Source organism: Suncus etruscus, chromosome 1, assembly GCF_024139225.1.
Source record: "Suncus etruscus isolate mSunEtr1 chromosome 1, mSunEtr1.pri.cur, whole genome shotgun sequence".
Classification (NCBI taxonomy): Eukaryota; Metazoa; Chordata; class Mammalia; order Eulipotyphla; family Soricidae; genus Suncus; species Suncus etruscus.
The window spans coordinates 59,984,614-59,998,070 of record NC_064848.1 but is presented as its reverse complement, the minus strand read 5'-3'; the positions used below and the strand labels follow the sequence as shown (position 1 = coordinate 59,998,070).

Here is a 13,457-nt window from a genome sequence, read left to right as displayed (position 1 = left end):
GAATTTTAATAATGAAGGACGAACAAACTAACTAATAGATGCTATTATTGATATTTTGCAGGGGTAGGGAATGGGGAGGGTTTGGGCCATACCCAGTAGTGTTCAGGGACCACCTCTGGTGGTATCTGAGGACCAATGTGGGGTCAGTGGGATGCTGGTCTTAACCCCTTTGTCTCCAGTTTATACATTTTAGTTATCTTTTTTTTTTTTTTTTTTTTTGGTTTTTGGGTCACACCCGGCAGTGCTCAGGGGTTACTCCTGGCTCTATGCTCAGTAATCGCTCCTGGCAGGCACGGGGGACCATATGGGACGCCGGGATTTGAACCACGGACCTTCTGCATGAAAAGCAAACACCTTACCTCCATGCTATCTCTCCGGCCCCTACATTTTAGTTATCTTATACAATTCATATTCAGAGAACTCTAAGATGCTTTTGACTCTCAGTAGATTTGAGCAGTACATCATTGCCTTCTAGTGCTACTTCCTACCTCATTCTCAGTAGAGAAAGTAAAGATGAAAATGTAGGGAACAAAATAGTAAACATTGGCATTAGCTGTTCTCTTGTGGATTTTGTTTTTTAAAATAATTTAGTTTTACTGAGCATTGACTAGTACCTTATATCATATAAACAGAGATGGTTTAGTCTTGATAACTGGGAGAGGAAAGTTAATACTACTGTTCAAAATTAAAATTTGGGAAATGAAGGGCCGGAGAGATAGCACAGCGGCGTTTGCCTTGCAAGCAGCCGATCCAGGACCTAAGGTGGTTTGTGTCCCGGTGTCCCATATGGTCACCGAGCCTGCCAGGAGTGATTTCTGAGCAGACAGCCAGGAGTAACCCCTGAGCACTGCCGGGTGTGGCCCAAAAACAAATAAACAAACAAAAAAGAGAAACAAAAAAAAATTGGGAAATGAGTCTTAGGTTCTATGGGTTATGTATAAGAAACAAGTTCTTTTTGGGGTGATGTGGAGTGGTCCACACTCAGTGATGCTCAGGGGTTACTCCTGACTATACTAAGGGCAGTCCTTTGAGGGGACCATATGGAACGTTAGGTATCGAACCTTGGTCAGCTGTGAACAAGGCAGTTACCCTACCCTTGCTTTGGCTACAGAAGCAGTTCTTAAAAGTCAAAATCCTGGATGTGAATTCATTTTTTTTTTTTTTTTTTGACGGGGTTGTTGGGTTTCTGGGACACACTGGAGTCTTACTCATACCTCTGCACTTAGGAATTATTCTTGACGGTCCTGGGGAATCATGTGGTTCTAATATCTAGTTCCTCTGACTTTCCTTCCCCCCTTTTCTTTTCTTTCCTTTTTTTTTTTTTTTTTTTGAAGATGCAGGGGTAGAGTTTTAAAATAATCTGCTTCATTGGGCTGGAGAGATAGTACTGTGGCCAAGGCTCTTGCCTTACTTCTGTCCATCCACCCCAAGTATGATCCCTGGCACCCCATATGGTCCCCTGAGTTTCTCCATGAATGATCCTTGAGCATAGAGCCAGGAGTAAATGTTGAACATAGTAAGTGTGGCTCAAAACACAGATGCAATGCTAATCTTATGTTACTGTGTGTGTGTGTATGTGTGTGTGTGTGTGCGCGTGCACTTAGGAATCACTCTTAGCAGTGCTTGGGGAAACCTTATGTGATACCAGAGATTAAATCCAGGTCAGCCACATGCAAAGCAAACACCCTTCCTTTTATACTATTCGACCCTTCCAAACTCAATTTCTGAGATGGAAAGGAAAGACCTGGTATGTGCTTTAGTCCATAGTTTAGTGCATAGTTTTAGAAGTTCTCTATACTGACCCTTACTTGACCTTAATTATTATAGATCTGTCTGTTCCAAGTGGTAGCTATAGCACTGTGAGAGACCTATCATGTACCAGTGTGTAGAAGTCCCTAGAAATCGCCATTCTTTTTTTATAGGATCCTCATCTTGATGGAAGACCTGTTAGGCGTAGTTAAGTAGGAAGAGGCTAGTTCCTTACCCAGGCTCTGAAAGGGATTAGGCTTATATGGGAGAAAACGGCTAATTTTGTGCCTTTGGTGATTATTCACTAATCTTATCTTTCTACTTCCAGGACATTTAATCCTGCTGACTACTCAGAATCTCCGTCTGCAGATGGCTCTGTGATGAAACCAGTAGTGAGGGAAGCTGTTCAGAATGGTACAGTTGAGGGAACTGGTACGTACTTCCTCCTGTCAGAGTGTGGAGTGGAGTGGAGTGGTGTGGAGTGGAGTGGTGTGTGTGTGTGTGTAGGAGTTGAGGGAACTTGGTGCATAGCTTTTCTCTCAAGAGGGGGTGTGAGTACATAAGAATCTCTTCTGACAAGCGTGTAATAATCTCCTCCTGTGGGCAGAGATAGTAGAGCATTTGCTTTCCATGCAACCGACCTGAGTTCTATCCTCAGCATCCCCAATGGTCCCCCAAATCCCAAGTCCACCAGGAGTGATCCCTGAGTACAGAGGCAGGAGTGGCCCTGAAATCAAAAAGGAGGGAGGGATAGGGTCGGAGAGAATGCATGGAGGTAGGGCATTTGCCTGGCATGCGAATGACGGTGGTTCAGATCCCGGCATCCCATATGGTTCCCTGAGCCTACCAGGAGCGATTTCTGAGCATAGATCCAGGAGTTCCCCCGAGTGCTGTTGGGTGTGACCCAAAAATAAAATGATCCAAAAAATTCAAAAACTAAAAAAAGAAAAAAAAAAAAAAAAGGAGGGAGCGGAGAGAGAAGAGGAGGAGAAGAGAGTGAAGAAAGAATTTGGGCCGGAGAGATAGCACAGCGGCATTTACCTTGCAAGCAGCTGACCCAGAACCTAAGGTAGTTCGAATCCGGCGTCCATATGGTCCCCCGTGCCTGCCAGAAGCTATTTCTGAGCAGATAGCCAGGAGTAACCCCTGAACACCACTGGGTGTGGCCCAAAAACAAAAAAAACAAACAAACAAAAAAAAGAGTGTGTCGCTGTGAATCTGCCACTTATTCATATCCTCAGGTCAAGGTTCAGTTTGCATCTTTGACCTTTTTTTGTTGTTGGGGGCATCTCATAAACTGTGCTTGGGAGGCCCAATGATCACTCAGTGTGAGACCTGAGGGTGTGAGGCCGCTCAGGATCTTTGGTGCTGAGGATTGCCCAAACTACTCTAGAGGTTCTGGAGACCTCCAGAGCTCACCCCAATGAACCTCTGTGGACCAAGTGATGCAGGGCAAGGCAAGCACCTTAACCTATGCATTCTCTCTCTGTCCCTCCATGTTTAACCTTCAGTTCTTAAGGGGGCATCAGATGAAGAATGAAAAACAGACTAGTCCTATCTGTTAGCTTGTTCTTACTCCAAAGTCTCTGATTTATAAATTTTATTGATGTTGTGGAATTATCTGTATTTTAGGAAGGATACTTATCAATCTGTAAATCAGTACAAAACCACATTGTAATTTTTGGTATGTCAAAATGTATAGAATTTCTCAGACTGCTTGTTAGAATGGATATTTGGGAAAGGATGCTACTATAGTTGCCAGATAGTAGTATTATTCATTTCTATGGAGGATTGGTACTAAAAACTGGCCATTTAAAATGGTGGATCAGATGAATTTGTTCCAGAGGGTAGTGTTCAGGAGCCTGCAGGTGCCTCCAGGCAATTCTGGGTTTTTTAGACTGCCCAGAGATGCTGTGGGGTGGGAAGTGGGTACTGAGTCAGAGTTGGCCACAAGTATTCACCTTATCTCTATCATCTATCTATCTATCTATCTATCTATCTATCTATCTATCTATCTATCTATCTATCTATCTATCTATCTATCTATCTATCTATCTATCTATATCTATCTATCTATCTATCTATCTCTATATATGTATATATATGTGTGTGTGTATATATATATATATATATATATACCATATTTGCTGGCGTATAAGATGACCCTTCAACCCATGAAAAACTTCTAAAAGTCTTAAAAGTAAGTTACTTCTTAAAAGTAAGAGGGGTGCGGTTCACTCGTCCCTGAAGCTGGAACAAGTTTCAGCATGCCGTATACCAGCATATAATATGACTCCTGACTTTTATATACATTTATTTATTAATTACTTTTTGGGCCATACTCTGACACTCAGGGGTTACTCCTGGCTATGTGTTCAGAAATTGCTCCTGGTTCAGAGGACCATATGGAACGCCGGGGATTGAAGTATGGTCCCTCCTGGATCAGCTGCTTGCAAGGCAAACGCCCTATTGCTGTGCTGTTGCTCCAGCCCCATACCTTATATTTTTATCTTTTTTCGAGCCCCTGATATATTTAATAGCACCCATTTGCAGGTTAATAATAATATCAATGTTAACTATTGATATTATATTTATGACATTATAATATGGCACTTATTAGAATTATTAGTATTAGAAGCCCTTCCAAAGTTTTTTTAAATAAATTCCCATAAACCAAACATTTTAAAAAGTATCAATTCTTGTCAGAAATAGGACAGTATGGGGATGGAAAGATATCACAGCAGTAGGGCATTTGCCTTGCACGCAGCCAAACCAGGATAGACAGTGGTTCGAATCCCAACATCCCATATGCCTGCCAGGGGCGATTTCTGATAGCAGAGCCAGGAATAACCCCTGAGCAGCATCGGGTTTGACCCAAAAAAAACAAAACAAAACAAAACAAAACAAAGTAAAAAGGAAAAATATATAAGACAATGCTATAGAAACAGCCAGTGAGATGGAAATCAAAGACATAGTCAGTGAAGTCAACAAATAATACAGTTTCATCAGGTTGATATTCTGTAATATTGATTAAAGAAAGAATAAGAGGGATGGGATAAAAAAGAATAAAAAACAAGCAATTGAGACTGATCATAGAAATATTAAAAGATCAGGGGCTGGAGCGATAACACAGCAGTAGGGCATTTTCCTTGCACATGGCTGGCCTGGATCAGACCCAAGTTTGATTCCCAGCATCCCATATGGTTCCCCGAGCCTGCCAGGAGTCATTTCTGAGTGCAGAACCAGGAGTGACCCCTTAGCACTGCCGGGTGTATCTCCTCCAAAAACAAAACAAAACAAAACAAAAAAACAAAAATTCAGCTAGTACAAACATGTCTTCTCACTAAGTGCCTTTTAATTGCACTGAGATACTGACTGTTAGGCTGGCAGTATCCTCGATGAGATAGATGGTCCTGATTAATGACTTCGAAATGTTGAAAAGAAATAACACTGACATTTCCTAATAGCCATCATCTATCTCACTGGCTGCTTCTATAGCACTGTCCTATTTCCGATGAGGGTTGATGCTTTATAAATGTTTGGTTTGTGGAATTCATTAAGCTAAACTTTGGAAGGGCTTCTAATTATAAGTGTTACTGTAATGTCATAAATATAGTATCATAAACATAAGTTTTTTTTCTTGGCCACACCTGGCCGCACTCAGGGGTTACTCCTGGCTCTACACTCAGAAATTGCTTCTGGCAGACTCCAGGGGCTATATGGGATGTCTGGAATGGAACCCAGGTCGGCTACGTGTAAGGCAAATGCCCTACCATTGTACTATCTCTCCAGCCCCAGTATCGTAAACATGTAAGAAAAAGAATAGGTTCACCTCTACATAGATACTAATATTAGCCAAAACATGGAAACAAATCTAATTTCCTGCATGGATGAATGTATAATATGTAGCACATTAACATAAGGTATAATATTATTCTGCCAGATCATGAGAGAAACTTGGAAAATACTTTTGAGTGAAAACTAGTCAGGTTCTGGAGTGATAGTACAGTAATTAAGGCACTTGCGATGCACACAGATGACCCCATATGGTCTCTTGAATATAGCCAGGTGTAACCACTGACTTCTGAGTAAGAAGCCAAGATCACAGCTGGAAATATGTTCACATAATCTCCTTCCTTGCCTCCCTTCCATGACCCCAGCTTCCATAGAATCACATACTTTATAAATTTAAAAATATGGATTTTTTTCTTTTTCAACTCTTTACCAGGAGTCAGACAGGTAGGCTATGTACAAAGACAGGCACCCTAACTGCTGTACTATTGCTTTAGTTCCAAATTAAAATATGTTTGAGGGGCCGGATAGCACAACTGTAGGGCATTTGCCTTGTACACGGACAACCCAGGACGGACCTGGGTTTGATCTTGGGCATTCCATATGGTCCCCCGAGCCTATCAGGAGTAACCCCTGAGTGCTGCAGGGTGTGGGCCCCCCCCCAAAAAAAATAAATCTGATGTGTAGCATTTTATAAGTTTAATTGTAGAACATGCTGATTTGATACATTTATATCTAATGAATATCAGCAAAAATGAGTGTTAAAAACCTTTAATAGGATAAAGGAGAAAACTCATAATCATTTCAATAAGAAAGGCATTTGATAACACACAATACACATTCCTGATTTTTAAAATTAACAAGCACATTTGGATTGGAAGGAAATTTTTTTAAGGGATATTTTTTTTTTTTTTTTTTTTTTTTTTGGTTTTTGGGTCACACCCGGTAACGCTCAGGGGTTACTCCTGGCTATGTGCTCAGAAGTTGCTCCTGGCTTGGGGGACCATATGGGACACCGGGGGATCGAACCGCGGTCCGTCCAAGGCTAGCGCTGGAAAGGCAGGCACCTTACCTTTAGCGCCACCGCCCGGCCCCAGGGATATTTTTTAAGCCCTTTAGCAAATAGCAAACATTATCATTAAGATGACTTGTCAAAGTTTCTTTGTCTGGAATAAGAGAGTATTTGCTCGTGTGTGTCTGTTCACTGCTGACAGAGGCCCTGACCAGTCAATAAGAACTGGAAACAAGAAGGCTTAGAAAAGGAGGGTAAAACTCATTTCTGATCACAGTGCTAACCAATCAATAGAATTCGTAAGGGACATTGAACCAAGGGCTTGATAGAAATTCAATAGACATTTCTACAACAAAGGGATTCCATCTTTGGATACTTCCAACAAGGAACATAGGAAAAAGAAATATTGTTAGTAGCCTCAAAATGGCAGATCTAGAAGCTGATGATATGCTTAGTGGTAGAGTATTAATCTTGTATGGGTGAGGTCTGCCTTCAGTCCCTGGAACTATCTGGACAGATAGATCAAATGGTAGATCACATGACTTTTTGTTTGTTTGCTTTTGCAGATATCTCTAGAATATTTTTATCTTAATTCAGGGATTTGGGGCAGGATGGTTTGGTCCACAACCATTGGTGCTCAGGGGTTGAACCTATTGGGCTCTGGGCAATGCAAATGCCCTACCAGCCCATACCATTGCCATGGCCACTAGAAGGTCTTTTAAAAATAGTTCTACTTAGGGCTGGAGCGGTGACACAAGCAGTAGGGCATTTGCCCTGTACCTGGCTAACCTAGGACAGACTGCGGATCCCTAAGCGTCCCATAAGGTCCTTCAAGTCAGGAGTGATTTATGAGCGTATAGCCAGGAGTAACCCCTGAGCGGCACCGGGTGTGCCCAAACAAGGCACACACACACCAAAAAAAGCAGGTAGGGCATTTATCTTGCATGAGCCAATCTGGGTTTGATCCCAACATTCCAAATGGTCCCCTGAGCCTGCCAGGAGTCATTTCTGAGTGCAGAGCCAGGAGCAATCCCTGAGCACTGCCAGTTGTGGTCCCAAAACAAAATTTCTATTTAGTAAAATGGCATCTATTGAATAGGTAGATTCAGAGATAGACTCTCTGGTTTCTAGACTTTATAAAACTATAAAGTTTTATTTTTTTAAACCCAGCTGTAGACATGTTTATTATCACAGTTCTTAAAGACACTATTATTTTTTTTTAATTTTTAATTTTTTTTTTTTTTTTTTTTTTGGTTTTTGGGTCACACCCGGCGGTGCTCAGGGGTTACTCCTGGCTGTCTGCTCAGAAATAACTCCTGGCAGGCACGGGGGACCATGTGGGACACTGGGATTCGAACCAACCACCTTAGGTCCTGGATCGGCTGCTTGCAAGGCAAACGCCGCTGTGCTATCTCTCCGGGCCCTAATTTTTAATTTTTAATTATGAGAACAATGATGCAAAGAGGACAAGGTAAAGTTACAGTGAAAGAACAATCGCCCATAAACAGTTCTCAGAAGAAATCCCCTTGCTGATGCCTAAATATTGAACTTACAGTCAAAAAAACATTAAGAAAAATAAGGCAGAACCCATGTACAATTACTTTGTCCACAAGTCCCCAGATTGTAGTACATTATAACATTTCTTAGCAGTACACAAAGCAAACTAAAGCCATGAGATTTATGTGACTCCTTAACTTTGAAGGTATAGTATTTTTATATATTCATGCACATACATATTAGTTTAAGTTAACATCAAAAGTTTAAGAGGTTTTTTTTTTTTAAGGGTTAGTCAAAAGGGCACAGTAAAAACGGTGTTAGAGTGGCAAATATTGTTTGCATAGGCCCACCAAAATATGGGGGTCATTGAAAGGAATAGCCTTGGTCTAAATACAAGGAGACCACTACCCCTGAAGTTTCCTGGCATAAGACCAACTCTAGGCTCCAGGCAAACTAGTTTATTCAATCCAAGTCATTGTCTGTAGTGCCAATACAGTTTTATTTTTCTCGCAGTCCTATTGTTGGCATCAGGTTTCTGTATTAAAGATCCTAGAATCTGCACATCCTACATTGTTGTTGTTGTTGTTTTTTGTTTTTGGGTCACACCCGGCGGTGCTCAGGGGTTACTCCTGGCTGTCTGCTCAGAAATAGCTCCTGGCAGGCACGGGGGACCATATGGGACACCGGGATTCGAACCAACCACCTTTGGTCCTGGATCGGCCGCTTGCAAGGCAAACGCCGCTGTGCTATCTCTGGGCCCACACATCCTACATTGAAGTCAGGCTGGTGTGGAGTATCCTCTAGTTTCACCTCACAATTAAGGGGCAATAGAGCAAGCCCTGTCCAGTAAGCAGGTCATTGTTCTTGTTAAGTCTTCTCAGTGTTAAGGGAAGTCTCTTTTGAGTAGATCGATGTCAGAGCAGCTGTAGGGTCTTCCCTGGTAGAGGATTGCCTCCAGGTGATGTTATAGACAACCTTGGATGTTTTGTAGATGAAAAATCCACAATGACCAAGATAGCAATTTTTTTTTTTTTTTTTGTGGTTTTTGGGTCACACCCGGCAGTGCTCAGGGCTTATTCCTGGCTCCATGCTCAGAAATTGCTCCTTGCAGGCACGGGGGACCATATGAGACGCCGGGATTCGAACTATGACCTCCTGCATGACAGGCAAACGCCTTACCTCCATGCTATCTCTCCGGCCAAAGACACTATTATAAGAAAAGAAATTAAGAATAAATCTTCAGGGGCTGGAGAGATAGCACAGCGGTGTTTGCCTTGCAAGCAGCCGATCAGGACCTAAGGTGGTTGGTTCAAATCCCGGTGTCCCATATGGTCCCCCATGCCTGCCAGGAGTAACCCCTGAGCACTGCCAGGTGTGGCCCAAAAACCAAAAACCAAAAAAAAAAAAAAAAAGAATAAATCTTCAGGGCCCGGAGAGATAGCACAGCAGCGTTTGCCTTGCAAGCAGCTGATCCAGGACCAAAGGTGGTTGGTTCGAATCCCGGTGTCCCATATGGTTCCCCTGTGCCTGGCAGTAACCCAGCCAGGAGTAACCCCTGAGTGCTGCCGGGTGTGGCACAAAAACCAAAAAAAAAAAAAAAAAAAAAAAAAAAGTAAATCTTCAGTCCATTTTCCTTTTTTCTCTTCTTTTTCTTTTTTTTGTTTTCGTTTTTGTTTTTGTTTTTGGGCCACACCCGGTGATGCTCAGGGGTTACTCCTGGCTATGCACTCAGAAGTTGCTCCTGGCTAGGGGGACCATATGGGACACGGGGGGATTGAACCGCGGTCCATCCAAGGCTAGTGCAGGCAAGGCAGGCACCTTACCTCTAGTGCCACCGCCCGGCCCTTCTCTTCTTTTTCTTTCTCATTCTTCCCCTTCTTTCTCTTCTTCCTCTTTGTCTTTTTCTTCTTTTCCTTCTTTCTCCTCCTCTTCTTCCTTTTCCTAGTCTTCCTCTTTTTCTTCCTCCTATTCCTTTTTCTTTTTTTTTTTTTTTTTTGGTTTTTGGGCCACACCCGGCGGTGCTCAGAGGTTTCTCCTGGCTGTCTGCTCAGAAATAGCTCCTGGCGGGCACGGGGGACCATATAGGACACCGGGATTTGAACCAACCACCTTTGGTCCTGGATCGGCTGCTTGCAAGGCTCTCCGGGCCCTCCTTTTCCTTTTTATTATTCTTCCTCTTCCTCTCACACTTCCTTCAACTCTTCTTGATATTCTCTTCCTGAGTCTCTGGAACTCCAGTGATTCCTATGTTGTTCTGTTGAGTTTATCAAAGACTTCTATTTTCATCTATTCACATTTTTTGAGTAGTGAATTCATTGCCTGATCATTTGCTTTAAGGTTCTTTTCCAATCTCTTCTGCTGTATAGAGTTGTTCTGCATCTTATCCTCTGGCTCACTGACCCCATTCTCAGCTGCTGGAGTAACTTCCATTGAGGTTTTTATTTCATCTACTGAGTTTTTCAGATCTGTTGTGTTTTTGTTTTTTTTCTTTAATTTTTTTTTTGGTTTTGGTTTTTGGGTCATACCCGGCAGAGATAACATGTAACATATAGAATAAAAAAAGCAAGACCCAGGACCAGAGAGATAGCACAGTGGTAGGGCATTTGTCTTTCTTTCTTTTTTTTTTTTTTTGATTTTTGGGCCACACCCGGTAATGCTCAGGGGTTACTCCTGGTTATGTGCTCAGAAGTTGCTCCTGGCTTGGGGGACCATATGGGACACCGGGGGATCGAACCGCGGTCCGTCCAAGGCTAGTGCAGGCAAGGCAGGCACCTTACCTTTAGCGCCACCGCCCGGCCCCCACATTTGTCTTTCTTGAGCCAAACCAGGACAGATTGTGGTTTGAATCTGCATTCCTTATGGTCCCCCAAGCCTGCCAAGAGCGATTTTTGAGCACAGAGCCAGGATAAAGCCCTGAGCGCTGCTGAGTTTGACCCAAAAACCAAACAAAGAATATAACTTGGGCTGAAGCAAGAGTACATTGGGAATACCTTGCACACAGCTGACCTCGATTTGATCTCCCTTGTTCCATTTGGTTCCCCCAAGCACTCAGGAGTAATTCCTGACAGCAGAGCCAGAGTGAGCACCATGAGGTGTGACTCCCCAATTTGATAACCTAAGCCTTAAATTTTTATAGAAAAGTAGAAGAATTTGCATAGCTGAACCATTTTTGGAGAGAACAAAAAACTCAAAGACTAAATACCTTGGTTTCAAGAACTTATCTCAAGTTACAATAATTGAGAGCATGAAATTGAAAAGCATTGGGACATTAGTTACTCAACAGTAGCTCCACATCTAGGAAATTCATCCATAGACACGTGGTGAATTGATGTTGGACAAAGGTTACAAGGCATTTCAATTCCATTATACTCAGAAAAAAATGTACAGGAGAAAATGATTTAAACAAGCTACAAGTGGATAATTCTAAATATACTGCCTTTTAATTAATTTTTGTGAAGCAAAAACAACTCTCAACACCAACTGAATGATATACTTAAAGGGGATATTATCATAATGTAAGTTACTATGGATTGCAGTGTTCCCTCGCCACCTTGCACTCCGTGTTTTGCGGCTTTAGTGCTTCTCGGGTTTTTCCAAAATATTCATCATAATAATAAAAATGAGGGGCCGAGAGATAGCATGAAGGTAAGGCATTTGCCTTGCATGCAGAAGGTCGGTGGTTTGAATCCGCCATCCCATATGGTCCCCCGAGCCTGCCAGGGCCGATTTCTGAGGGCGGAGCCAGGAGTGACCCCTGAGCGCTGCCGGGTGTGACCCAAAAATCAAAAAATAAATAAATAAAAATTAAAAAATACAATCATGTCGGCAGCCACATTGCGGAAAGGAGCATTGTTTCATGTTGATGTGCACAAGAGAAGGGTCCCTGCATGTCAAACAAATAGATGAGCTGACTCAAGAGTACATCTCACGGGCTCTCATAAAGGTGCGTGATTGGTTTTCGGGGCGACATCAAGCAATGAGTGGATTTACAGTGAGCCCTCATTTTTATTTTATTTTTTTTATTTTTGGTTTTTGGGCCACACCTGGCGGTGCTCAGGGGTTACTCCTGGCTGTCTGCTCAGAAATAGCTCCTGGCAGGCATGGGGGACCATATGGGACACCGGGATTCGAACCAACCACCTTAGGTCCTGGATCGGCTGCTTGCAAGGCAAACACCGCTGTGCTATCTCTCCAGCCCCGAGCCCTCGTTTTTTATTACTGTATAAGGTTTTGTAGTCAATCTTATTATTAGCACTGACACATTTAAGTAAATACATAAACTGTTGTAATTTTTGACTTAAATGGGTAAAGTATAAATACTGTTTACATATTTAAAACATTCTTGTACCCATATACTTGAAAATTTCTAGGTGTGGTTTTTCAGCTTCCTCGGAAGGTTCTGGTCCCCATCAACCGCGAAAATCGAGGGATCGCTGTATAGCAAATTCTATTGACTGCTCAGCATGTAGATGTTGGAGATTTGAGTTTTTTTGACCAATTTTTCCTCTGAATAGTCTCAACTATTTTGATCTGTAAACAGTATTTTGTATTGATCCATAGAACTGGCAACAGATGCTCAAAATATAACTCAGGACCCGCCAAACAAAAATTCGTATGGACTCAAAGGTATGAGTTACATTTTATTTAAAAAATTTCCTTGATTTAGGGGCCAGAGAGATAGCACAGCAGTAGGACATTTGCCTTGCGTACAGCCGATTCACGTGAGATGATGGTTCTAATCCTGGCATCTCATATGGTTCCCTGTGCCTGCCAGGAGTGATTTTTGAGTGCAAAGCCAGGAGTAACCCCTGAGCACTGCCTGGTGTCACCAAAAATAAAATAAAAAATCAAAACCTCAAAATTTCCTTGATTCAGAATCCTATAATGTGCTTCTAGTACATTCTAATTTGATCAAGACTAACTAATAAATTTGTTAGATTTTCTTTCTTTTTTGTTTTTGTTTTTGAGCCACACCCGTCGATGCTCAGGGGTTACTCCTGGCTGTCTCCTCAGAAGTAGCTCCTGGCAGGCACGGGGGACCTTATGGGACACTGGGATTCGAACCAACCACCTTTGGTCCTGGATCGGCTGCTTGCAAAGCAAACCCTGCTGTGCTATCTCTTCGGGCCCATATTTTCTTTTTAGAAGTCTTTATCTATTTTGAGTATGGAAATAGCTACAAACTGTACTTCAAAGTGACCACGAACTTTACTTTTATTTTAGTTGTTGTTTTTTTGTTTTTGGATCACACTTGGCAGCACTCGGCTTACTCCTGGCTCGAGCTCAGAAATCGGCCCTGGCAGGCACGGGGGTCATATGGGATGCCAGGAGTCAAACCACCATCTTTCTACATGCAAGGCAAATGCCCTACCTCCATGCTATCTCTCTGGCCCCTACTTTTTTTTTT

The 13,457-nt window shown here is 42.4% G+C and overlaps 1 protein-coding gene across 2 annotated transcripts in view; it reads left to right on the top strand.

Moving 5' to 3' along the window:
• The window catches only part of UBAP2 (ubiquitin associated protein 2), a 122,520-nt gene that overhangs the window by 76,312 nt on the left and 32,751 nt on the right, over window positions 1-13,457 (top strand). For both annotated transcript variants that reach the window (XR_007495849.1, XM_049773014.1), the window contains exon 8: window positions 2,078-2,181. Coding sequence is in view for 1 of the 2 variants with exons in the window: in XM_049773014.1 (XP_049628971.1) it covers window positions 2,078-2,181 (104 nt within the window). In the remaining variant the exon portion in view is untranslated. The remainder of the gene's footprint in view (window positions 1-2,077; window positions 2,182-13,457) is intronic.